This window comes from Gopherus flavomarginatus, chromosome 2, assembly GCF_025201925.1.
Source record: "Gopherus flavomarginatus isolate rGopFla2 chromosome 2, rGopFla2.mat.asm, whole genome shotgun sequence".
Taxonomy (NCBI): Eukaryota; Metazoa; Chordata; order Testudines; family Testudinidae; genus Gopherus; species Gopherus flavomarginatus.
The window spans coordinates 103,833,607-103,860,950 of NC_066618.1; the positions used below are offsets into that span (position 1 = coordinate 103,833,607).

At 40.9% G+C, this 27,344-nt stretch overlaps 1 protein-coding gene across 2 annotated transcripts in view; it reads left to right on the plus strand.

The window, feature by feature from the left end:
- Positions 1-27,344, plus strand: part of ADCY1 (adenylate cyclase 1) — a 240,841-nt gene that overhangs the window by 172,779 nt on the left and 40,718 nt on the right. For both annotated transcript variants that reach the window (XM_050937673.1, XM_050937672.1), the window contains exons 8-11: positions 14,086-14,241; positions 17,504-17,698; positions 20,061-20,158; positions 26,924-27,008. In XM_050937673.1, coding sequence (XP_050793630.1) covers positions 14,086-14,241; positions 17,504-17,698; positions 20,061-20,158; positions 26,924-27,008 — 534 coding nt within the window. The remainder of the gene's footprint in view (positions 1-14,085; positions 14,242-17,503; positions 17,699-20,060; positions 20,159-26,923; positions 27,009-27,344) is intronic.

Consider the following 27,344-nt stretch of genomic DNA (forward strand, 5'->3'; position numbering starts at 1 on the left):
TTCCCCACTTCCTTCAAAATCTGGTCTGTCGGAATGATCTATCGTCATGATGATTATGTAAGCCAAGAACAAGAATAATAAGACACGAAAGCCCTTTCATGTACCAGTTGCACTTTAAATGAGAACAGATTATAAAATATTCACAACTTTTTAATCTTTTATTTGAGGCCCATTAACATCCAACTCTAGAGGTCTGGTGTGATCATTGACTTAAAATGCACATTAGCAAGTGGAGAGGGACTTATTGGAAGCAGCCACTGAGTCATTTTTTATTTTATGTTTTGCTTCGTTACAATTATTATTTCCTTGGAAGCGTGAGATTACATTATAGGGTTTGGTTAATTATAGTTGTTGTTTTTAATCAGCAAGCATTATAGCCAACACTTTCAAACTTAGTGACCTAACATCAGGCTCCTAAACCCACCTAAATAATTCATCTGATTTTCAATGGTGCTGAATGCAGATCTTTGCCACTGAAGTCAAATTAAAATTTTGGCTTAACTATTGAGCTTTCAACTTGAGACACATGGGGCCACCCCAGTTATAAAGATGTTTTTGGCCTTCTGAGGTTCTGCTGATGTTACTGTACTTCAGCTCCCTGTAGAAAATACTAGGCCAGTTCCTAGCAGCAGTAGAGCTCCCTGCAAGAGCTCAGTATATCTGCCCAGCCCCAGCTAAATCTCTGGATCTGATAATTACCCTCATAACTTTCCTGGCTTATACTCTTCCAACTCTAATGTTGTTCTGCATTCGAAATTAAATTTTAGTGTGTGACTAACTTCCTTTGTTTCACCGGACTGCATTCTCTGATTCACTGGTCCTCATAATCACCACAGCCAGTTAGTCAAGGCATCATTGCTTCATTTGTACAGCTGAAATATGGATTCCAGCTGGCTCCCAGCTGTATAGTTGGCACATATGCATCTATGAGGTTTGTTCTTTGGCCTTGGTAAAATCCAGACAGTTATGGTCTTAGGTATACTTCATTTGTAACCATTGTGTTAGTTCTTTTCATGCCTCTTAAGAAGCCTCATTATCTCACATGCTAAGAAAACAACAAAACACATTTAATGATGTGATGTGTCCAGATAGTTTACCAGATGGTTAAACAGTGGCCAACTCTGGACTTACCTGGTGGGGAGAAACATACAAAAAGTTATCCCAGGAAGTCTCAACTTCTGTGGTCACCTGGATAGTACATGCCATCGGTGTCACTCTTTGACTTGTTAAGCTCTCCTGCTTGATTCAGTACTATCTGGGAAAGACAGATAACCCCGAAAAACAAAAGAAGCAAGATGATTCTGTGGGACACCAGTAAAAAAAAAAAAAAACCTAAGGGAATTGTACCCATGGAAGTGATACTAAAATTATAATGGTCATACTTAAATACAAATCTACATTTCTAAATAGTTTATAAAGGGTTAATAAATACATCATGAATATTTTAATTAATAGTTATTAAATTGTAATGAATTGCTAGAGTCCAGCAGGTGAATGGCTTCCTTACAGCTGTCTGCAACATCTTCTACTAATGTGCTTGTGAATTATTAACAAACAATTTGAATTGCCTTTGATTATTTGCTATTCTTTATTTGTGGTGTGTGACTGGTCACCTAAATCAGGTGGTAGTTATTTCTGCTCTCTGATAGGATAACATTAACGTTCATCCATAACACATGCTACTCATTTCTATAACATGCTTACAACATCTACTAATCATTTAAAATATTCTATTAATATGAAGTGTGGCTGAAATTAGTACAGGGAAACAGTAAAAACTGTATATTCACAAGACAGTTAAGTGCACTTTTAATTGTAGACACGTGCACAGCTTACTGGGCCCTGTCTAAAAGGGAATTACAATGAAGACCCTGATTCTGCGAAGAGATCTGTGCAAAAGAGCTCTTGTTCTTGTGGAAAGTCCATTCATTTCTGTAGGACTATGCACAGATATAAGGGCCTATTCATGCAAATGAGTATCCCAGGTCCTTCAGTACTCAGGCCTGGTATTGTGACAGTTCTACATGCTCATAACTGATGTGTCAGGTGATTCCTCCTGCTGCCTTTCTGGTCAGTGACCAGTTCCTGTTTTTTCTCCCTTTTGTTTTCATTTTGGTGCAGCAAGTCAATGTACATGGATCTCATTATCACAAGGAGCATGAGTTTTGGCTTGCTTGTGAGTGAATATTGCTTAGCATATACTTGTACATTTCACTAGGCCTGCTTAATCTGTATCTGCATTTAGCCTTTCTTCAAATTTTGAAGATCCATTATCTTCCTGGTTGATCTGCAGTCCATTCTCTGATTAGGCTCTCTCATCACTCAGCTGGCTTATACTCAACTTACCCTACTGCAAAAAGATCTCTTTCCTTTTACTTTCTGTGACTAGTCAGATTCCTTCATATGTCTACTCTCTCGGTCTCATCTTTCCCTTATTTTTTCCATTTTCTCTGTGAATGGTCTAGCATTTTTCCCTCCTTCCTCGCCATATGAATATGGAGCTCTCAGGAAATCTCAGCAAAACCTCCCTACAACTCCCTCTAAAAGCCTAGTCATATCTAATTAGTTGTGGTCACTCAGTGGGACTGTGACCAATCAGAAATTCCCAGGTGAACGGGCATAGGATCTTTCCTAGTCCCTCATTAATCTCTCTGGTGTCCAGCGAGTGGGATTCCTGACAGGAGGAAGTGAGAGCTAGATGGACTTCTGCATCTCAGTTACTAATCTGGTCTACTCTGGTGAAGGAAGTCTTTTACAAAACACTTTCTGCTGCAGAGAACTACAATTCGCATTTTTCTCTAATCTAGGAGCTATTCCAGCCAAACCCTGCTACCAATGACATATCTACAAATGAGAGGAAATCAGTAATTGTTTGTTTTAGGAGAGACCTGTTCAAAACACTTAAGTGCAGGATTCCTCTACATATGAAACACTTTGGGATCATCTTTTGGAATATGTAGCACTAAATGCTTAAAATTTACCAGTTGGCTTGAGTGTTGGAGAGATCCAAAGCAATTATCTACAGTACACCTCTGAGGAAAACTTACTATAAACCACAATTACATTTGATAGCTCAAAAGGTAATCAATTAATTTCTTTTACTCATGATGTAATAGGCAGAAATTCAGTAACCTGGGTTTCTCAGCTGCAGGAGAAGTGTTGATGGCTGTCACATCACTGTCATACACTGTTGTTTCATCTAACATAAACAGATGTGATTTTAAACTTCCTGCAGTCGCAATCCTGTCACTGAGTGAGTGGCTGTAAAGTAAACAGGTTGTATAGAATTCTGATGCTTCAGAAGGAGATCAGAACACTATTTTGACACCTTGCAATATCCTCAGCTGGCATAAATCAGTGTGACTTCACTGGAGCTTTGCTAGTTTACATCAGCTGAGGATCTGTCCCTGTATGTTGTACTGAGCCCTATGCCTTCCCACCACTAAACAATGAATGTTGTTTAATGTATCTTATCTGTAATTGATGTGATGGTTTTGTTCAACGTGGAATGAGCAGGAGCGGATTTACCATGAAACAAATCATGCAGTGGCATGAGGCCCCCAAAATGCAGGACAAATATCTGACAACCTGCCCCCAAGTCCCAGCCAGCAGCGCAGCAGGGCTCAGGCAGGCAAGCTGCCTGAATGCTGTGGCCGGTGGCCCCATGCCGCTCCCAGGGGCAGACGGCTGTTGGCACATCTCTATTTGCCCCTGACGGGGTGGGAGGTGGCTCTGTGCGCTACCCCCACCCTGGGCAGTGAACAGAGACCCATTGCCCCCCTCCACCAAAGGGGTGCACAGAGACATGCCAGCAGCAGGGCTAAGGCAGCTCCCTGCCAGCTCTGCGTGCCTCCCTCCACGCCGCTTTGCTCCTGGAAGCGCACGGCATGTTCCTGCAGCCCTTTGGGATGGTGGGGTGTCTGCGCGCTGTCCCCACCCTGAGTGCCGACTCTGCAGCTCTCATTGGCCAGGAACTGCGGCCAATGGGAGCTGCAGGGGTGACACCTGCGGGCATCAGTGCATGGAGACCCCGGGTCCCCTCACTTAGAAGCCGTTGCTGGAAGGGTGTGTGTGCCAGTCACTTTGGGAACCATGCCACCAGTGTTAAGAGCCTCCCTCCTGCACCCCAACCCCCTGCTGCAGCCAAGAGCCTGAACCCTGCACCCAAACTTCCTACCAGAGACCACACTCCCTCCTGCACCCAGCCCCCCTGCCCCAATCAAGGAACCTCACTTTATTTTCATTTACTTCCCATTATTTATAATATAGGAGCAGGATGAAGAAAAAAAATGGAAAATGTGGTGGGGAGATAAGAGAGAATGTTCTTTTTCTTGGCTGGGGCCTGAGTGGGAGCCCTGGAAAATGAAGCTGTGCACAGGGACCCACTAACTCTAAAGCTGCCACTGGGGATGAGCATAGAACAAATGTTGCATATTATAGCATAGAACAAACAGCACAGAGCAGACTTCAGATTCTATCAGCATTCAGTATATTTCCCCCTCTTATGTGAAGAACACAGACATTTTTGATATTTAATGGAAATGTTCTGGTTAGGCCATTGTGAGATTTGTCTTCACATAAAAATCCTATTAACTTCAATGGGAGTGACACAAGCAAAGATTACAGGATTGGTCGCTAAGAAATTAGGAAGGCTGAAGAGGAAATCAATGTGATATTATGCTGCTTATTTTGTGATGTGCAAACAACATGAAATAAGTTTAGCATTTGTTTTTTCAATCAACATTCAGAAAGAAAATGAAATACTCATTGTGGGGAAGGGTGAAGTCTGGGAAGTACTCTTGCAAATGTATGTTTGTGCAAAAGTTCATGCCAGAATTGATTATGGTAACCATCTTAAAAATCTCCTGTTCAGAACACTCTGTCATCCTATCAGAGAGCAGAAATACAAACACCTGGTGACTTGGATGACCAGGCACACACTACTAATGAAGAATAGTAAATATTTGAAGATATAATCAAATCGTTTGGACTAGCTGATTGACTGATATATGTTTGCATAAAGCATTCACCAAACAATTTTGAATGAATAGCATATTTGTAAAAAACAAAGCCTCTCTGTAGATAACTCACAAAAAGTAAAAACGAGCTATGTCCATTCACTTTTTCACTACAAGTAGTTCACCAACTCACGCAAAAGGAAAAGCATGTTCTGTATTAGCACTTTTCCACAAAGCCCAAAATAAACATTTTATGATAGGCCGCATAACATGAATTGTGGAATATGGTACTTTAATGCCAACACACACTCTAAATTCAGTAATACACGAAAAACTACAAAGCCCATTTATCTTGATGGGATGGTGTCCCTAGCCTCTGTTTGCCAACAGTTGGGAATGGGCAACAAGGGATGGATCACTTGACGATTACCTGTTCTGGTCATTCCCTCTGAATCACCTGGCAGTGGCCACTGTTAAAAGACAGGATATTGAGCTAGATGGACCTTTGGTCTGACCCAGTATGGCCATTCTTATGTTCTTATGACTTCAGCCTGTCCTATCCTCCTCAGCATTTGATGCTCATTCATGCAGATACTTTTTAGCAGCAAGCCTCTAGCAAACTTCTACTGGCCATGTGCAAATGGCAATTTTCAGAGGCTTATAACTGCCAAATGTGGGTGGATTTTTACAGGGACAGGAGGAAAAAGCATCTCTCTGACCCTAGCCAAATTTAAAGTCTCTACTGCAAAGCATGGGATGCCAGAGATTATCAAATAAACAGTTGTAAAAAAAATTAACATTGGCAAAACAATCTATTTTCTCCAGTGCCGTTCTCAAAAATGACTGAACCAGGGTTGTTGAACTTGTCCAAACTTTCCAATAATATTTGACACTCCGTTTGGAAAATTTCAGTCCAAACAGTTAAAACTTGAGAAAATTATAAGTAACTGAAAACAGAGTCTTACAGTGGAAAATGTTAAGCAACCTTGATTATTCACTTCCCCAAAATGTCATTGATGCAGAGTTAAGTATGACCATCTACTTCCTGAATGTCACGTGCACCTGTACTTAAATCTCTAAAACCCAGGAAGTACAGAGTTACAGTACACACAAGCTATGTCACACAACCTTAACTCTGCCCCCAAAACCAGTGGGGATATACTGTCAGTATGCTTCAGCTAAGACTGCACTATAATAAGCAGACATAAGGACTGACAAAGTAAATGTGCCATTTTATGTGCTGTGTTTTTTTTCCCCCCACAGAAAGGTATTCTTTTATTGATCTACATGTACTCCAACTGCCCTTCAGTGTGTCAGGGACAGCTGTATTGACTGGTGCAAGGATTATTGCAGCAGGTTGCCACAGTTCACACCATGATATGAGGAGAGGTGCATCTGCACCCAAAGGGATCACAGCTGATTCCATACTAGAGCCATACTAGATTCCTTACCGACTGTCCTTGTTGTTCAAGACACTGTCACACAACCATCACCCCATTATCCCAAGAGAGTGTGAAAACAAGTGGTGCCCCTGATCTTATATGGCAGTGAGTTGCTATTTCAGGGCAGTATAATCCCCTGCCATTTGAGAATCTCTGGTAGGCTACCCACAACTTTTAGTTAGGCTGCATAGTGTTTTATGTTAGCCATGTAAATGATGGTGTGTATACATACATTTGGATTTTTTTTTTAAAATAGGGTGGACGAAAGTGATGTCCTGTCCCTTTATATGTTTGAGCACTCCCCTATCCCACCCAGTGCAAAGCCTCACTTTCATGTTGGTTTCAGTTTTGTTGTAAGAACAATAAAGAGAGCACAGCAGAGAGCTGTGTTTCTATCTCCTCTGCTGGATCCAAATATAATAGGAATCTGCTTTCATTCTCTGTCTCTGATTTTCGTCTGAAACAGTTTCCTTAGACACTTGTGCATATAAACAGATACTGAAAGTAGACACTAAAGCATTGTGCTAATTCCCACTGCAGTGTGAAAAACAGTACAAAGGATGGCTTACAGGTACCTGAGTGAGGGATATCAGTATGAAAAAGACTGAGAATTCATTTATGAGAGGGTAGAGAACTCAAGTTTTCTCTCCTCCATTTAATCATAGTATCCCCCACCCTCAGATCTCCATCCTTCCATTCATGGCTCCATCTTCTAGTAAAAACAATTAATAGGACATACCAGGGGTCCCATATCCCTGTACCTCCAAAATATCGCTTCAGCTAGTCTACCAATACTTTTTTGGTAGTCTCCCTGTAAAGCTGCCTCCAGAAATAGAATTTAACACTCAATATCAAAGAGTGATAGCATCGTCAAAGAACACCCAGAATATACAATTACTGTGTGGATTTTACAATTCAACTCTTATCAGTGAATCATTGCTAGCAGTTTGCATTCTTCAGATTTAGCAAGTGCATTTAGTTTTCTGTATGTGGCCCCTGGCTGCTTTTCATTCTATATTGCAGAGACTTTCAAGTGACTTTTATTCATCAAGTGTAGGTTGTTTGATGTGTATGATTCTTATCCTGGAATAGGATTTTTGACAGCAGGCTGTTGTTATTTTTGTCAGACCAGCCAAAGAACCTTTACCACGGTGGGGACTAGATTTTCACTCTTAACCGAAAAACCCCTGAACTTAATGAGCTGAAAAATTGTTAGTGAACATTGTGTAAACAAATAAAAAAGGAATGGGCAGGGAGTAGGGGGGAGAGAATAAATTGAGAGAAGGAAAAGGATTAAAATTAGCATTCCAGCCAATTTATTTTCTTTTTTTATGTCCATCTATATACTAACAGAGTCTTAAATTTCTATCTTTATTTGCTGGCAATATCCTTCCTTGCAGGAAGGTGAATTCCATTGAATAACTGTGCGTCCCTATAGAAAAAACACTTTCTTCCAGCAGCACGGGTGAAATTTTTAAGGCTTGTGTTCTGTACAAGCAAAGAGGAAACCACAAAACCAAAACATTAGGCCAACAATGTTCAAACTCAGGTTCCTGAAGTTAGACACCTAAATCCATAGTTAGGCACCTAATTATGTGGTCCGATTTTTTTTTCAGAGATGCTGAACACCCACAGCTCCCATTGTCTGCTTGTCTATGGGAGAAATGAGTGTCTTGCACTTCTGGAAAATGAAATCACTTTTATTCAGGCACTTAAATTTGAATTTAAATGCCTAACTTTAGCCACCTAAATTTGAACATTATGATCATTGTTTATGCAGATCTGACATAGTGAAGGGACTGTTCAAAGCTTCCACCAAAGGGTATCTGTATTAATTCAAAAACTGTGCACAGAAATGTGCTACCAGTGAAGAGCACTGTTTGTAGGTCTACCAAACACACAACTAGCATTTGAAGTAGCTTACCACTGACCAAAGAAGGAGATAAGGGTGTTGTGCTATCTGGAGTGGCTCACAACTGAGTGCTTGCCTCAGGGCAGACTGTCAGAAAACAAGAGCTGATACTCCAACTGGTAGTATATTCTATAATTAGATTTCACCAAGCCAGCACCACATGTGAACTCCGGGATCACTATCCCAGTCTTACCACAGAGTCACAAACAGTCCCCTTAGTCCCCAGCCTATCGTGCCACCCAGACAAAGTGGACTTTGTGATAAAAGGTCACTTCAACCAAAAATCACACATCAGGTTTCTCCCAGTCCCAAGAGACCAGTCACTTACCCCAGATCAGTTGGTACTCTGGACCTTACACCAAAGACAAAGCTGGAAGCCAATTCTGTAGTAAACTAACTAAAAGTTTATTAGCTAAGAACAAAAAATGAGAGTTATTGAGAGTTTAAAGCAGGTAAAATAGATGTACAGGTGAATCATAGTTTGTAACTTCAAATGGTAGCAGTGATGTAATAAACTGCCAGTTTCCCAAAGGTCTTTCAGGGTACCCAAATTGTCTCTAGGGATCTCTGCTTTGCATCTGGTACACTTCCCTGTAAAAGTCCAAACTATCCGAGATAAAAGGTCTTTCTCTAAATCCGTATTTATGGTATCTTCACACAGAAAGCAAGCTGACAGTGTCTCTACCCATGTAGGTTTTTCCTTTGATGACAGTGAGTGAGGAATGCACTTCAGTCTTTTGACCTCCAGTCATCATGATAATGGCCATTTGCTTTGGAATTAGCACCTTTTCTGATAAATTCCGTAATTAGCATTTCACAAGATTTCTTTGATTGGTTATTGAGTTACATGGGTATATACAATGTAAATGTTCATTATTACATTATAACAGAAACAGATAAGTGAAAACAATATGAATAACATTCCACTAGCTTTCATGAAGTTTAAAATGTTACTCTCTTCAATCTACACTAATACACAAGTGAATCAGCCTATGGCCCTGATCTGACCTGGTCTGCCAGGGTCACATATCACTCCTGCTGTCACTGTGAATGGCGCTAGGAACAGAAATGCACATATGTCAGTCTGATGGCCCCCAATCTGGAATTATTTCAGGTTTTCCATCACTGTCAGTGGGAGTGGGATTTGGTCCTTTGCTTTGTGTTCTGTTGCTCCCATTTTATTTTACTCCGCAAAGATGTGGCACTTGGAGACGAGAGAGGAGAGGGGCTTAGAGAATGGTTGTGTCTATTTTATTGGTCTCCCAGCAATCTTTTAATACTTGCAACCATTAGAAATATTTGCTGTACTTGTGTTGGATAGGTAGATAAACTGGTTTGAACTATGGAGAATTCTTTCTTAGACAAGTTGTATTCTTTCACCACTAAGTAAAATGGACTTTAGTATATTAGTAAAGCAATGATTACAAATAAATATAATATGGCATATGAGAGAGTTGCCTAAAAATTGCTAATTACCATAGCTATGAAAAGACAAACCTGAACAAACCTGCTCACTTATCTCAGGATAAAAAAAAGTCCTCAGGAAAGCTCAGTAACTTGCAAGTAATAACAGGAGAGATGCTAATACAAAGAAGCTCAGACCTGACTAACTGAAGGCATAAGCAAGAGAGACACATACAATACAGCATGGAAGCGTTCTGTGAATGCACTTTGAATATCAACGGTACCTCCTTTTCTGTGATTTTTTTTTCATGCCCCTAGCTGACCATAGCAAAATGAACTGCAGTCTGATGCTCTTTCTGAGGAGCCTAGATAAGCAGCAGTGGATCCTTTACCAGAATATTACAAGAGATGCAAACAGAGGGTTGTTTTCTCAGAATTTTAATCAATGGTTGTTGTATTCCACATGCTTCAATGCACTGTCAAAGCTGTAAACAGGCTGTCTGCGTTTTGTAGAGGTCTGATAGAACATCCCCATTCTTCTCCTGATTTGCTGGCTATGTTACTACAAAGAATCCTTCTTAAAATTATGTTGCAAATGAACAGGCATTAGTTCAGCTGCACTTAAAAAGGAAGTGCCAAAATAAAATAAAGCAGGCCAGGAGCAAGTTCAGTGGGATGCTTGTCAAGGATGGTCTAATTTTTTTTTTTTTAAGTGTGGCATAAAAAGGTAATACTGCCCTCCTGGCAATGACCATGTGTCTGTCTTATAGCAGTAGCCCAGCAATGCCCAATGACTGGTAAATAAACAGTTTGCTCCATCTGCTGTTTTGAGGATATATTAAAGAAGCTGTTATAAACTCTGGAAGTTACCTTTTTAAAAATTATCTGCACACATTAGGGTTCTTCTGAGGGAGAGCTAGGTTGGGGAAAGGGAGGAGATACACAGCCTGAGCTAAGTTGTCAGGCAACATTATTCCTCTATAAGTCATAATGGTTCTGGGCAGGCAGAGAAGCATAGTGTTCACAGGAGATCTGATACACTGAAGGAAGTTTAGACTGTACTCTCCAAAGCACCCTTCTCCCAGCACTTCCAGGGGGAGAGAGACCATGGCCCTATTCTTGCCGCTCTCTCATTCATGCCCTCTTAGCTCTGCTAACGGAAACTTTCATTAGCACACCCAGCTATATTAAAGTTTCTCTTTTGTTGGTACTCTGAGGTGCAAAGGACCTTCTCATTCTTTACCTAGAAGATCAACTCAGAATCAGCCTAATATGGCCCCCAAAATCAAGATGTGCGACAAAATCACTGATCTGCTCAATGTGGCTTCCAGGTGAGAGATCTGACCTTGCCTGACAGACATAGGAAAGGGGACTAGATATTTTGGAATTGAGCTTCCGTGGTGATGCTAAGATCTATTTCACCTTGTGCCTTCCACGTGTTCCCTTTCTATTACTGTGACTTGGAAAATAGAGCAAAAATACTGGAGTTAATTGCAAAAAAAAGCTGCTACATTTTTGTCGGGTTTAGAGAAAGGCATGCAGCAAAATACTCATATTTCTAGAAGAGCTATGGATGTGTTAAGAAAACATGATAGGATTAATCAGTAACCTCATAACTAGCTACTCAAAGGCTATGTTCTAGCTTGGGGCCATGAAGAGCATTGGTCTGAAGGTAGATCCCATTTGCCATATTCTGATCTAAGGGCTATCTATGCCTAAAAATATCTTATTTGGTATGAACAACTAAGGAATGTGTTCAACAGATTTAGTGAAGTGAATGCCATTATACAATGTCCTCTGGGCAGAATATTGCTTTCCAGCAGTGAGTCACTTGCCAGAAATTCCTCAACTGAGAGATTATATGGGAAGCCACTTAAGAGAGATTTTTTTCACTATTTCTAACCTAAACATAATCAACTCCTTATATAGCAGAATAACATGCACAGTAAACTATTGTCCTTTAAATTGAAATACTATCAGATGTGCAGTATAATACAGATAGTATTAATCTACTTTAATCATCCTTCAAGTGCACAATACACTAATTGTGCCCATTCAGGAATATTTTTCCTGTTTAATTTAATAACAGGTTGTGTCACACATTAATTCAAATGTTATGCAGATATTTAAACAGACTGATTTCTGTGTTTGGTTGTCGCAGTGCAACATGTAGTCTGCTGAGCAGTACCCACACAACTCAGTAGGAAAAGCTCTGTATTACACCATAAAATGCAATGCATTTCTCAGTACTTAAATACACATATTTTAATCTGGATATAAAGCTAAATTCCACACTGATTTACTCTGTGTGCAATATAGGGTGTGTTAAAAGCGACAGAGTCCTATGGCACCTTATAGATTGGAGCATAAGCTTTTGTGGGTGAATACCCCACTTCATTAGATGCATGTAGTGGAAATTTCCAGAGGCAGGCAGGAATCAGTCTAGAGATAACGATGTTAGTTCAATCAGAGAGGATGGGGCCCTCTTCTAGCAGTTGAGATGTGAACACAAAGGGAGGAGAAACTGCTTTTGTTGTTGGCTAGCCATTCACAGTCTTTGTTTAATCCTGAGTAGATGGTGTCAAATTTGCAAATGAACTGAAGCTCACAGTTTCTCTTCGAAGTCTGGTCCTGAAGTTGAATATGGGATGTATAACTGAAGAAAATTTGTCCCAGTTTCTCTAAATTCAGATAACCAAGTATGTACACGTTCACCCTACTATCTGAGCAAACAGATCTGATTTACTTCCTCCTTTCTACCCTACTCATTAAGATTTGATGTAATAAAGCAGTTGACACCACTGCATTATGTTGATTAGATATCAGACCCTAAATGCCAACTATTAAAGTGAGCACTCCCCAAAAAAGTGATATAAACAAATAATGGAAGCTTGGACCAAACATTTTCTCTTATGGATAGAACTTTTAGTGACCTAGATGACATTTCCATTTTGTGTACTGTATCTGGCTGACACATGGCCATAGTACATTGGATCTGTGCTATCAAGACAGAGAAGTTCAGCCTTCCATGTATGCTGGGACTCTCACTCATCTGCAGCACGTTCCTCTGAATCACTTTGTTGGATTCCCTTTAATTAGTCAAAAAAAAATTATTTAACATTTCCTATGGTTGGTGTAGGTAGAGGGGAGCTATAGAAGAAATGATTTTGGTGAAGTAAGGGATTGTTTCCCTGGATCCTGATAGGCATGGGTAACTCCCAGTTGTGAACATGTGGTAAACCCATAATGCTGCAGTAAACAACCATCACACTTCTCGACTCTTAATGGCAATTATAAACCAAATCCTTTTTACTCATTTCAGTGGCCATATTCCTTGGCTCCTAAGAACAAAGATCTGAGCTTTGTTTGGGGTTGAGAATATGTTTCAGGTGTCTGAGCACTATGCACCAAACTCTGGGACTCTTCACTTTTGCTTCTAAAATAGATGCATAATAATTTGATCAGAGTGACTACTTCTTTGTGTTACAGTGCTGGCAAGTATTGTGGCCTTTCAAAATTCTCACAGATCCTCCTTCACAGATGACACAGCCAGAAGCATAAATAATCCATGCAGAGGAGGTTGCATGGCTCCTGAAAATAGATCAGGGGGTTCTGGCTGTGGTTCTAATCTAAGACCAGCACATAAACATATCTTACATTCCATCAAAGTCAATGGGTGTTAAACACAGGCTTAAAAGTTAAGCAAGTGCTTTTTCTGAATCCGGGTCCTCTGTGCTGAAAGAAATGGACCCATAAACATCAACCCCAGAATTCCGCTCCATGGCTCGATGTCCCCAGTTTTGAAGAAGCAAGATGGGTATAATAGTTGGGTCCCCCAGCTCCCCACTTGATCATGGTTCCATGGATTCATGCGTGTATCCTGGAACCAGAACTCTAGTTGCTAAAATAGGATAGTGAAGGTAAGTAGAACATGACAGGAATGTTCTAAAAAGAAAAGGAATGAACAGAAAAGCTCACTCATGCTTATACTTCTTACGTGCTACTTTTATTTTCAGGGAAAAAATGGTTAGTAAGTCAAATGAATATAAAGTAAAAGAAGAAATACAAATAATGCCTCTCTTCTACATCAGTCACTAATGGGTCTTAGTACTCATAGTTTCTATAGAAACTCAATTTTGAAATATTAGTTATATTGTGCTTAAAGATAATGTTAAACATATTCTATATACTAGATATAAAAAGGAGAAATATTCTACCCCTAAGAAAATATGGTGTGTACCAAAATGCATTGTTTGATCACAATATTTTCATGCTTATTCTGATCATTGGATGAGATATGTGTATGTATGTATGTCTATATGTATGTAAACCTGTGTGTATCTTTTTCATATTTTTAATTGCCTGACAGATATTTCCAGGACTGATTCTCTCAGACATAAAGCCTGCCAAAAGAATGAAGTTCAAAACAGTCTGCTACCTGCTGGTCCAGCTCATGCATTGTCGTAAGATGTTCAAAGCTGAGATACCTTTCTCCAATGTCATGACATGTGAGGATGATGATAAGGTAATTAATAAGGATTCTCTGAGGTCCTTGAATGTGTGCTTTGAAAATGTACATTGCTCTGTGTTGTCTCACAAACCAAACCAAAACAGGTTGTTACTACATAAGTGCTATCAATGTAAAAATCCCTTGTCTAGAAAAAAATTCCTCATCATTGCTAATATGGTTTTTGCTCAGTAAGTAATAGCAGCTTTAATCCTGAGGCACCACAGGTGCCTTATCTGAGCATTTCAAGCACCATGTAAATTAGAGCATAGTAAATTGACTTGGCTATTGAAAAGGCAAATGGCACCAGGCATCCTGTATGTGCTAGGGATCCCAGTGTTCCCATTAGTGCTGGAGCTGAACTGCTAGCAATGATGAGAAACTTTTGCAGAATTTCCCCAGTATAGACAAAGCTTAAGTGTAGGAGATCTCAGGTGCAGAGTCCCCCAGACGTGCGTACACACACATCTCACAAGTGGCAACCATCTGGGACTTGTCCTTCAGAAAAGAGTCCCTGAGGCCATTGCAGAAATTTCAGAAAACTGTTTCTCAAATCCCTGGAATCCTCCACAGTTTTCAGCTGATAGCATTGTACATGCAGTAGCATACAGAAAGTTAGTAGATTTGTATGCCTATACATTTCTATATGAAAATGTGAATGGTAACCATGAATCATAAAGCTTGGTGTTGAAACCAGAAGATTGGAAGAGTTGTCAGATCATTTATTTTGCCAGTAGGTGGCAGTGTTACATAGTTTGCTGCTTGAATGCAACTGCGGTAGAACAGGAAGTTCATTCATTGGGATTTGAACTATGTCTTGGACTGTCTCTGATATAAACAAGATACATTTTGAAAAACTTCAAATCTGCCTTTCTGGCAGTATAAGAACTTCCCTGTTTGTGAAAATGTTGTTACTCCCAGTACTGACAGAAACACAAAAATTAAAAAAGCAGCGCTTTTTGGTTTAAATCTCAAATCTCTTATTGCAGACTTTATTTTCCATTTATAGGAATAGCATGTAACTCACATATGACATCATAGCTCTGAATTAAGTGTTTTAAACGCTCTTTGAATATTTTGAAAAATCTGTTTATTCTATAAAAGTTATGTAGCAATTTAGTCTTTTTCGTGTGTGTGTGTAGTGCATGTATACATAGTACACATACAAAACCTATAGTATGTTAGGGAACTGGCTTAAATTTCCCAAAGTCAGAACATTCAAAGTCACTGCTATAATGTTATCTTTAACTTACCTAGTGGTGTGTCAAGTGTTTGCAACTCATATGAGACTCTTATCTCAGGGAACATGATGTAACAGGTTAATCTATACAAACCAACCTGCTCTCCAAGCTTCCTTCAGAGATCATTATTCCTTAAATCATGAAAGCCATATACAGCTCAAAAGTCTTTGAAGCTGGCCCAGTATTATCTGCGTCTGTGCTACAATAAAGTTTAAAAAAATCTCTCTGACAAAATAGTTTACCTTGCAAAAACTTGAGACATCCTGAAAGTCTGTAACATGAAAAAAGAGGTAAAGTGCATGTTAGAAAATAAATGAAAAAGTAGTTATATGTGCACAGTAGCTGATAGCTACTAGCTAATAGCTCACTCCATTTTAATTCTCTTCAACTCGAACAAAACCTAGGTCATTTAATTGAAAAAACAGCATGCAAAATTTAGTTTAGAAAGCAAAACAATTAGGCACCAAAATATAAGCATCTGAAATTGTTAGTAATCTATTTGTGTGTGTTAACTGGAATTTTAAGTACATGTTAACATAGTGGCCCTTCAGATTGCATGCTTATTCAATGTATTAAACTCAAAAGGCAAAACTCAAGCAAGTATTTTAGCTGTGTCAGAAGCATTTAGCACCGATACTATAGTGTAAATATAAGAACAAGAAAACAGAGAGAGAACTGAAAAGATATTTTAGCTATGCTTCAGAGTCTCTTCTAGTATTTATCAGGGGACACTCCTGAACCAAGCCATTGGTCTGTAGTATTTCCTGACTGATCACTAGCTTCATATATCTACTTTACAGGGAAGTCTGCTTATGTATGTTAGTCAACTAGCTGCTGACCTGTGTATGTTTGTGTGTTGTGTTTCATTTTGATTTTAAGAAGAGCTGCCACTCCTGTTTCACACACAGTAAGAAAGGAAACATCTACTCATTCTGCATATGTTTAGTTTGTCCCCTGAGCTGTGACTTTGAAAGGGGATTGTAAAATCTCAAAGATATTTTCTAGGTATATAACCTTTTAAAAAGTGGGCTATTCAACATTGACAGCACTGCACTGAGATCTTGTAACAAGTTTCTAATAGTGACAGCAAAGATTCTTCTTATTATATCCTAGGTGGTAGACATCTGGGGTTTTTTCCCAAGCTTATTAGTCATAACCTAATGCATTAAATGGCCTTCCCTGACATGTGCAAATGTTTCATGAAAGAAATATGTTTCTGACTATGTAGAAACAGGTTGAGCCCTTCTGTGTAGGCATGACAGGGGCACAGCCAGGCCAAACTTGAGCGGTGCTGTCATCCCATGCATCGGGTCGCAATGCCTGGAGCAGGGAGCCAGGCCCAAGCTTGCAGGATAGCAGCCACAGGAGTGAGTAACATAAGAGAAATGGTAACAGAGGAAATATAATTATAAGGGAATCCCTTCATTAGCCCTATATTTATGGCTGAAGTTGTGGTGTAAAATTATTCAAAGTCTTATGCTGTGGATGTGAAGAAGGTGAAGAAAAATTGCTTTGCAAATACTATCCCATCCATGTCCTCCTGAACCGCAGAACTGTTCAGAGGCATGGACAATCTAGGTTAATTTGGGTTGTCTCTGCTAAGCCACAGAATTGAGCTTTTCTCATTTGTGATCAATTTTCTTGGTACTTCACTAATCAAGTCACCCTGATCTGGGATGAGCTGGCTTTCTCCACAGTGGCAGAGTAGAGTGCTGTCAAGGACAATATGTAGAGGGATTTTTTTAAGGATGAATGGGGAAATCGTGGTCCCATTGAAGTCAATGGGAGTTTTGCCATGGAATTTAGTGGGGCCAGGATTTTACCAGAGAAATTGTAACTAATTTGTAATTAGACTGTAACTTGACAGGGGCAAGGACTATGTCTTTTCATGTATTTGTCTACAAATTATATTTGCTTAGCTGAAAAGATTCCTGATGCTGACTGGGGACTTGGCAATACAAATGATGAGACATTTTCAGTCACGGATAATGTCATTGCAGTGAATAGCTATTATCCTCTTGTTTTCTTTTGTGCTGCAGAGGAGAGCATTAAGAACAGCCTCTGAAAAACTCAGGAATCGTTCCTCTTTTTCTACAAATGTGGTACACACCACCCCAGGAACTCGAGTAAACAGATACATCAGCCGTTTGATAGAGGCCCGGCAAACTGAGTCCGAGATGGCTGACTTGAATTTCATTACCCTCAAGTATAAACAAATTGAACGTGAGCATAAAGTAAGTGAGAATTTTAATAAGTTCACTGACCAAAGATAATTGGACAGATGGGCTTGCACCTTCTTAGACAAGGTCCAAATTTTGCTCGTTATCTTTAAACAATATTACAAGGCCTGACTCCTCACTCCTGCAGAAATCAACAGGATGGGGCCAAAGAGGAGAAAATCCCAGTGATGATTCTTTTGTGGATTTCCTCTCCTGTCATTGCATTGGGAGCATGGAGATTGTATTTCCTGCCCTGCGTAATAGGCTGCAGGGTCCATATGTAGGGACATATGTGTGGAGCTCAGGATCCATGCAGAGGCACTTGTCTCCACAGGTTCTGTGGTTCCTTATAGTAGCCTACCCCGTGTAAAAAGGCAAAATTATCTTTTCTGGAGAATTTCTGTAAAGCTGGAGCCAGGAGTTGATGATCCTCTCTCCAGAAGAGGGGAGAGTCACATGCAGAAGCTTCCCTCTGCTCATGGAGCTGTAGGGGATCCCATGTTAGGATTATAGCCTTGTGTTCTCTAGGCCAAACTGTGATCTGATGTCATGTTTGTGGATATAAATCTGATGTAACTCCACTGATTTTATTGTAATTATCCTGAGATGAGATCAGAATAACTCACATGGTTATTTTTTTCTTTTAAGTGAAGGAAGGCACAAGTGGTCTGATTTTAGACTAGTGTAGTAGTAGACCTTCCCCCCACACACACACACCAGATGTAAGCCACACAGTCAAGGGTACGTTGTCACCTCTGATCAATGTCCCACACACAATACTGAATTTTTACCCATTCACATTCATTTCAAGATGCCACAAATTAATCATTTAATTTTCATTGTTTAAAAAGCAAACAAGCCCTTCCTGTATAGTTATAAAAAAAGGGTGAGGTTTACCAATGAAAATGGAACAGCTCTTTTTTGGGGTAAAAGTATATGGAATCTTGTGAAAATATATGTTTAGAGCTTTGAAAAAAGACATTTTGTTTAGCTAGTGATTTTATGTGGTTTACAGCAGAAAGCATCTGCAAAGCCGCCCTAAAGAAGGAGCCAAGGATTCCATTGGAGAGAAGGGAATCCTCGGGTCCTGTAAAGCCAGTTTAGCCAGCTCTGTGCCTCCCACTCCCTCGCTGTAGTGTCTACTCCTTCTACATGGAAAAGACAGGAGATGGGGCAGGGGGCGGTATGGACAACAAAAATCCACAGAAAAAGCTTCAAAGGTCTATTAATTTCGGGAGAAGAAAAAAAAAGCAATAGTTTGTAAATGCTATAACCTGGAACTTTGGGGGGCTAAACCTCAGGAGATGAGCCCTGCCCCTAAGAATTCCACAGAAGACAACCTCTGAGCTGTTTGTGAAGTGCATTATAGCAGGGCTGTCACCTATGCACTTTCAAAGTGCACTTACATCTTACAGGCTCACAGGGTTTGAGCATGTGGGACCTAGGCTCAGCCTCTGCACACTTTACAATGGTGCACATGCAGTCTTACGTAGCTGCACACTTTCTAAGCTTATCACCACATACCAATCTCAGCTACACTGGTGTAAATCCTGAATAACTCTGAGTGAAACGAGTTTAGGTTTGTGCTGGTGAAACTGAGATAGGAATCTGGCACTTAATAAGAAAACATATTCTCCTTCACCTGTGCAGCATACTGTTTTCTCAGAGTATCAGAGGGGTAGCAGTAAAAAGCAACAAAGAGTCCTGGGTCACCTTATAGACCAACAGACGTATTGGAGCGTAAGCTTTTGTGAGTGAATACCCACTTCATCAGATGCATGTCATCACAAAAGCTAATGCTCCATATGTCTGTTAGTCTATAAGGTGCCACAGAACTCTTTGTTGCTGTTTTCTCAGAATCATGCCTTGGTTACACCAAAACCAATGGTTCACTCACATCTCTCAATAAGAGGTATTTCCATGCCACAAATCGGTGTGCTTCCCTCAGCTGTTTCAGTCGAAGGGCTGTTTGATTTTTCTTAATAATGGGAAAAGTGTATTTTTTCCTCCCCCTTCTGCCACGAAGTAACTGAACTCTTTTTGCTCAATCTTTCAAAAAACCAATTCACCTCTGGGCTGAGATCAAAGCTGAATAATTGCAGACTGAAAGGTGAATGGTTGGGAAAGATATGGGGTACAGAAACAGGAGGTGAGAAAGGAAAGTGTCATGCAGCCTTAACTACATCAGATACTGAATAATAACATTTAAAAATATTTTCTGGGTCTGAATTAAAACATGTTTGTTCCTGAGTTGGTAAATATATGGAAATATAGCAGCACACTCTGGTTTTAAACCATAGTTGTTCCTCGTTTAGAGTCGGAAGGTATGGTATAGATGCCTCACTAACTGTCTTTGTGCATCTCTTCTCATTCACAGTACCACCAGCTTCAGGATGAATACTTCACCAGTGCTGTAGTTCTTTCGCTAATTCTAGCTGCCTTATTTGGCTTTGTCTACCTTTTAATAATCCCACAGTAAGTATCTCCCACTATTTAAATTCAAATCACAGCGTTTTCAAGGATCTTATACATTGATTCAAACATTAGCTGCTCTGGAGCGAGAACTGAAGCGCATACTATTAGATCCTGTAACTCAGCAGGGAAAATGAGACCCCCAAACAACAAAAGGCATTTCAAGGGATATTTTGAAAGTATACAGACAAAGTTGGTAAACTTAGAATTCAATGGTAAAACAATAAATCCAAATTCCAGCCTTGTCCCTTCCACCTGTCTACAAAATCACCATATAATTATTTTTAGCTGGCTTGTTTCAAAACAAATGCTTCAGTGCTCATCTTTGGGGGGTTTTCACATTGTCAGCATCCTACCTCTGATGCTCAACCCCTTTAATAACGAACAAGTAAAGTATGCATGCAGAAGAAGAATACAGTGGAAACTTGCGAAATGGGACATAGCTTAGTAATTCGCACACACAAAATGTTGATCTCTCCCCAATTCTCAGCAAAGGTTTACTAGCAGAGCAGCACTGCAGTAAGGTCTCATATTACTAATACTTTTAAATTTTAGAATATTTACTAGTTTTCTATGAAGTCTTATCATAAGTATTTAAAAATAAGCTGCACTTGAGAAATAACAGAGCCAGGAATATTTTGTGATGCAGTATCCTGTCTTTTGATTGTACGTTGCTTATTGGCTAATTCATATAATTCAGTAATTTGCACTGAGTCTCATGAATTGATTCTAACCAGTAAAGAAGCAGACATTAGAGTTACGTTTCCAAGGGGTTATTATAGTCAGCAAGTGGGGAGAATTATTAAAAAAAAAATGTTTTTGACAATATCCTTTTTAGGGTGGGATCGTAAGAAGCAATCAATATTAGGCTAACTCTGTTCCCATCCAAGTCATTAGGATTTTGATGTGAATAGAGGAAGGCCATGGCTGAAAATCCCACTGTTACAGAGTGGCTGACCCCTGCAATTGAAGTAGGTCAAGTGCCCCTCTGCAAAAGCAAGTATTCCCAATTGGGCCAATTAAGGGGGCAGGGCTGCATCTGAGGTTCTAAATGGTTAGAGGGAGTTCCAGTGAAAGGATGGTTGTGGGAACAGAACGAGAGAGAGAGAGAGAGAGAGCAAGCAAGCTAGCTAGCTGCAGGAAGCAGGAGTGGCAGGACTGCCAGAGTCCCCTGAGAGGGAAGGCAATGACAGCCTGAGACATGACGGGTGATCTGAGAAACTGAGCTTTTGGCTGGTTAAGTTTGGACAATAAAATCTTGCCTAAAAGAGACCGTGGGTGTGAGTGAGCCATTAGTAAGCTGGGGAGAAACACTTCCTTATGACACCCACTCTTAATTCAGTGATTCCTTACTAAATTTTCCTGGTAGTTTAAACTAAATTGTAGTTTAATAAGGTTCTGTAATATGAAAGTTTGAGTCAAGTGTTTGTTGTTGAAATAATAATAATACTTTAAAGAGTTATCACATCTTTCATCTGAGGATTTCAAAGCCAATTACAAAAATCAGGGAATTAACCCTCAAAAGGCCTCCCTGAAGTAGGTAAAACATAGTTAGGAATTGCTTCACTTACCGTCAAGGTAAAGCCCAGCAGAAGCATATAGTTCAGGACAGGAAGTGCAAAAGTACAGCAGATTCAGTTGAAACTTGAGAATGAACTTAAGGGGACAAAAAATATAGGGAATTGGAAATATAGGAAATAGACTCTTATAAAAAGAGGCGTAGTTATTTAGTGACCATCTGGTCAGGCCTTCAGGTTAACATCTAATCTGACAGACCACCAGCTGATCAGCACTACTGAACACCATGCTGTTGCACTAGTTATTTATTGATTTAGAAAAGTTGCACTTCCCAAGTAACTAGTACTACTCTGCAGGATCCACAGGAGGGGTTCTTGGACAATGTTTCTCTGAGTACCTTTGAAGGTTGTGACAAAATCACAGCCCACATTCCAAAACTTGGAAAAAGCAAATTCTTGCTAGGAAAGCCCTGATCTCCCTTGCCCACAACACTTTTGACTTGGAAGTGCTATTTAAATTGCCAAAAGCTGCATGTGATGACAAAAGAGTTTCTGGTCAGTAGAGACAAAGACAGGCAGGAAGCATGTAGGTCATGTTATTGCAACAGAAGTGAAAATATAACAAAGCAACAAAAAGCTTGATGACTCTTAATGGGAGAAATATTCCCAGAGGGAACATGCAATAACAACAACTAAATCCTTCACATTATTTCCCCGTGTTAAAAGCCAGACTCCGGTCAGTCATTGCATGAGAACATAAAGAGGAAGGAGCCTTTGCTCACTGTGCTGTCTGTTAAAGGCTTGTGACATTTCCCAGGGTACAATCTGGACTCTTGGGCAGCTGTGCCCCCTCAGTTCTTGCTCTCACACAGCCTCCAGCATATAAATTTACCCCCAGTTATACTGCAAGAATGCTTCAATCAGCCAGCCTGCCACCCTTGAAATATATAGCAGAGCGACACCAGCAATTCCCAGTCCCTGACTTTCCCCCAGAAATGTGCGTCTTGTACTGCCCAGCACAGTACAAGCTCATATAAAGTCTGTCTTTTCATTAATAGAAATTAATATGCACAAACCTTGTTATCTCAAATGGAGTTTCCCCAACACTTCAATCCAAACACACACTGGCTTAGATAAAAACAATAAATGAGTTTATTAACTACAAAAGATAGATTTTATGTGATTACAAGTAATGAGGCATAAAAACATAGACTTTATGTGATTACAAGTAATGAGGCACAAAAAACATAGATTTTATGTGGTTACAAGTAATGAGGCATAAAAGTCAGAATTTGGTTACAAAAAAATAGAAGTAAAACACAACACAAACGTAAGAGTGAATTCAAAGCGACAGATTTCTGTCACCACATGTTCTAGCAGTTTTACTGGCTGAATCTTTCAGCCAGGATCACTCCTCGGTCCAGTGATGCTTCTTTTGTCTTTCAGGCATTGTCAATGCCTTGAGTAGAGATGAAGGGAGAGAGGTGATCTGAGGAGTTTGTTCTCCTTTCTTATAGCATTTCTCTTCTTTGAGAATCATCTTCAGCTGGGCTTCAGCCAACAGCAAATTTGTGAGACAGGAACTTCCAGCTGTTTTTTCTTTGCCAACATGTAAATTTATCGCTCACACCCTTTTTCTTGCCAAAGAATGGCCACTTAACCTGGTGACAGTCCATTTGATTTTGATTAATACCCAACTGAGGTGTTAGTTTGCCGTTTGTACCTAAGGAACTGTTTTGTGCCTGCTTTTCTAAACTTTGAACATGTCTTATACTGTAGAATTTAATAACTTTACATACTGTGTTGCCACTCACATTTTACCAGGACAGTAATGTTCAGCAGACTGAGTTTTCAAATGATACCTCACAAGGCATACTTGTACCAAATTTATCATAGTCTTGTGGAAAGGGTAAACATAGGGATACAGACCATCACAAGGCTCTGTCACTTTCACAGTCCTTGTGATCAACTAAGCTAAAGGACTGCACAGACCAAGTAGTACTTGCTTCGCCAAAAGGATTGGGGGAAAGTTAGGCCATGATCCTGTCTACCGACGCTGGCCAACTATGGAGGAGACTGTACGCTTCACCACCTTCTGGGGTGATGCAGCAGATGCGCCCCTCCCAGCTAAGGTGGTATGAGGCTGTACCATACACAAGCCAGTGCCTTAAAAGCATGGTAGCACCTGCTTTCTACTATTATTATTAATATTTATATTGCAGCAGCACCTACAGGCCAGCCAGATCATGGGTGTCACAGTTCAGGGCAACTACCTGTGTTCCCTTTCCGTGGTCCAGCAAGGGCACCCACTCTTACGCTTCTGGGTCATCAGCCATCATCTGTTTTGGATGAAGATATGCGTATCTCGCTTGCTCCCGACTGGAGTGTTTCCAGGCTGCACAGTGCCCTGCCTACACTGTGAATTCCCCAGAAAGTCAGAATGCTTCAGCAGGCCTGCTTTGCCTTCTCCTAAGAGGCCATAACCAGCATAATTACCCATAGTTAAGTTACTACACAGCTCTTTCTAAACAAGCACATTTATTGTTAAGGTAAAAGCATTAAAGAGAAAACATATTACAAACAATAAAAGAACATACACACATGCTAATAAGCTTACCAGAGATCATCCCAACTCCAGCATAAGCTCTCGCAGGTGAACAGTTCTTTTAACCCCCTACTGTTTTTTCTGTGGTTACATGTTTAGAACATGTTTTCCTCACAACAAAAATACCCCATGAATACATCAAGTCCTTCCAACACTTCCCAGGAATGATTAGGGCCTCCCTTGGACAGAAGGTTCTGTCCATTTGCTGGATCAGAAAGCAGATCATGAGTCAGTGTAAACTCAGGCTATTTATCCAAAAGTATTTTCTGACTGTGTTGGTCTCTAGAAAATCTAGTGAATGTGAGCCTCTCCTGGTGGTGGTACCTCTTGAAAGTTGTTACAGCCTGAGTGAATCTGCCTAATCCCCTCCCTACCCACTTCTTAGTTTCTGGAGGGTGGTGGTTCCCCCCTCCATGGAAATACTTATAATTTCTGGCCCACAATGATGCATAAACTTAAGATCCCCCAAAGATATATTGCAGGAAAAGGCCATATCTATCACAATGGACACATAGTGCCAGGCTCTGTACATTCTGCCATTCCTGTCCTAAAGAACATTCCCCCAGGTAGAGTCTCTCACAATTTTAAAAAAATGTCTCAGTACTACTGCAGGACTTCTCTAAATTTTAAATCAGGGATATTTATTGGGATCATATAGTGACTTGTAAAAATTCCACTGTAAAGCAGTCACTCACTTTTTCTTCCACTATTGGATTCTAAACCCATATTAGAACAAGAACTTTTTAGTGGTGACAATAAGGAGCACAGACATAGACACAATGGCTTATAAAAAGGTTACACAATTTATATGCTCCCTCAGTCCTGGGGCTTACCGGGGGCCAATTAGCACACCTGCATGTATGCTGTAATTTGTGGCTGGCTAGCCACATACCCAATCGACTAGTCCAGCAGCCAAGGATCCTCAAGGTGTAGGAATGCCTGGCCATATCCCCTTTCTCCTAGCCTCATATCCTGCTTTGGGAGCTGGGAGGGAATTTGATACTGGAGTTACTGTAGCAACTCTGAAGTACCTAGTTTGTCCCCTATGTATAGGGAATTCTCGGGACTGAGATCTGGTTAAGTTCCTGGTTGCTTTGCATGGAGCAGCTGAAATGGAGCAGCTAAGAACTGATTCAATAAGTGATCAAGTGGACAAACCTCTAATCTTTATAACTGTTCTTTCTCTCACAAAGAGTTAAAGAGAGAGGAACTGTGATAACCATTATATATCAGCCAAGCCCAGGGGTCAGCACCACCATGTTGCACGACAGGCCCTTGACAAAATTACCGGACTTGGTGACAGACATTGGCAGGCGGTGGGAGGGGGCTCTAAGGTGAGGCAGGGGTTTGGGGTGTGGGAGGGGGTATGAGCTCTGGGCTGGGGGTGCAGGTTCTGGGGTGGGGCCAGAAATCAGGGGTTCAAGGTACGAGAAGGGGCTCCGGGCTAGAGCAGGGGGTTGGGGTTGCAGGTTCTGGTGTGGGGCCGAGGATGAGGGATTTGGGGTACAGGAGGGAGCTCCAGGCTGGGGCAGGGGATTGGGGTGCATGGGAATGAGGACTCCAGCTGGAGGTACAGGCTTTGGGGTGGGGCTGGGGATGAGGGCTTTGGGGTGTAAGAGGGTGCTCCGGGCTGGGACCAGGGGGTTTGGAGGGTGAGAGGGGGATCAGGGTAGGAGGGTGGGGCATGGAGGGATTGTCGGCTCCGTGCAGCACTTATCTCAAGCAGCTCCTGGAAGCAGCAGCACATCCTCCACTCCAGCTCGTGTGCGCTGCCCCATCCACAGGCACCGCCCCCGCAGCTCCCACTGGCTGCAGTTCCTGGACAATGGGCGGGGAGATGCAGAGTCAGCGCTTGGGGATGGGGGACAGAGGCAATGTGAAGAGCTGCCTGGCTGTGCCTCTGCCAGCAACAAAATGGATGAGAAGCCTCTTGCCGGGAGGCTCACCTCAGGTGGCTCCCCACAAGCTGTCCCTGCTGTTGCTGGCAGAGGCATGGACAGGCAGCTCTGCAGGCACACTGCCTCCGTCTGCAGGTGCCCTTCCCCCATAGCTCCCATTGGCCACAGTTCCCAATGGGCTGGGAACCGTGGAATCAGCGCTCGGGGAGGGAGGGAGGATGGAGGCAGCATGCAGAGGGATGGAGAGCAGCAGTGTTTTCCAGCTTGTGAGGAGCTGCCCATGAGCTCCCCCTACGGACCTCAAAATTTTTACCGGGGACATGTTGCCGACCCCTGGCCGAGCCCTGAAGGCTAAGTAATTGGGAGAAACTCTTTATTTATAAGGGACATAGTGCAAGATATCCTGTATTAGTCTGCAATTAAAAAGTAATATAAACCCCTGAGACATAATACAGTTGAGGCTCTGAGATTGCGTGATCCCCTTACTAGGTTTCTGATAGATACTGTATAAAAAAAATTACTGAATTGTCATTCTTGAGAATTTCACTAAAGCATTTCTGGCAGCACAACAGGAAGAAGGTTTAAAAAAAAAATGAAAATCCCCTCTGTGTCCGTCAATTTTACATTGGGGGGGAAAATCCCACATACATTGCCCTGATCCACCAAATAGCTTTAGAAAAACACCAATACAGCTAGCTCAGATATATTCCTTAGTTGCATTGCTTTACTTCTATATTTTTTTCTTTAGGAGTACCATAGTCCTTGTCCTCCTGGTGTTCTGTATATGCTTCCTAGTGGCTTGTATTATGTACCTACATGTCACACGAGTACAGGTAAGTGATCTGAGTCTTCATGATACCTCCTCCTTCAGGAGTTTTATTTGGTGGTAGTTATTTGGAACCTGGTAACACTTATGTGCACTTCATAGCATGATGTAATCTGTGTATTTTTCTAACCTGCCTAATCTGTAGCAAAGCAATTCATTAGAAACTCCAAACAGAACCAACAAACCTGGGGCTGGCTCACTTTAAAGATATCTCTTTCCCTGTGCTAGACATGTTTTTGAGCAGGTTTTCAAAATGGTAATAAAGCAGAAGGACATTCTGCACACTGTAGAAGTAGAAAATCAGAGTAGGGATCTGCAGAGACTAATTTTTCTGGTGAAAGTC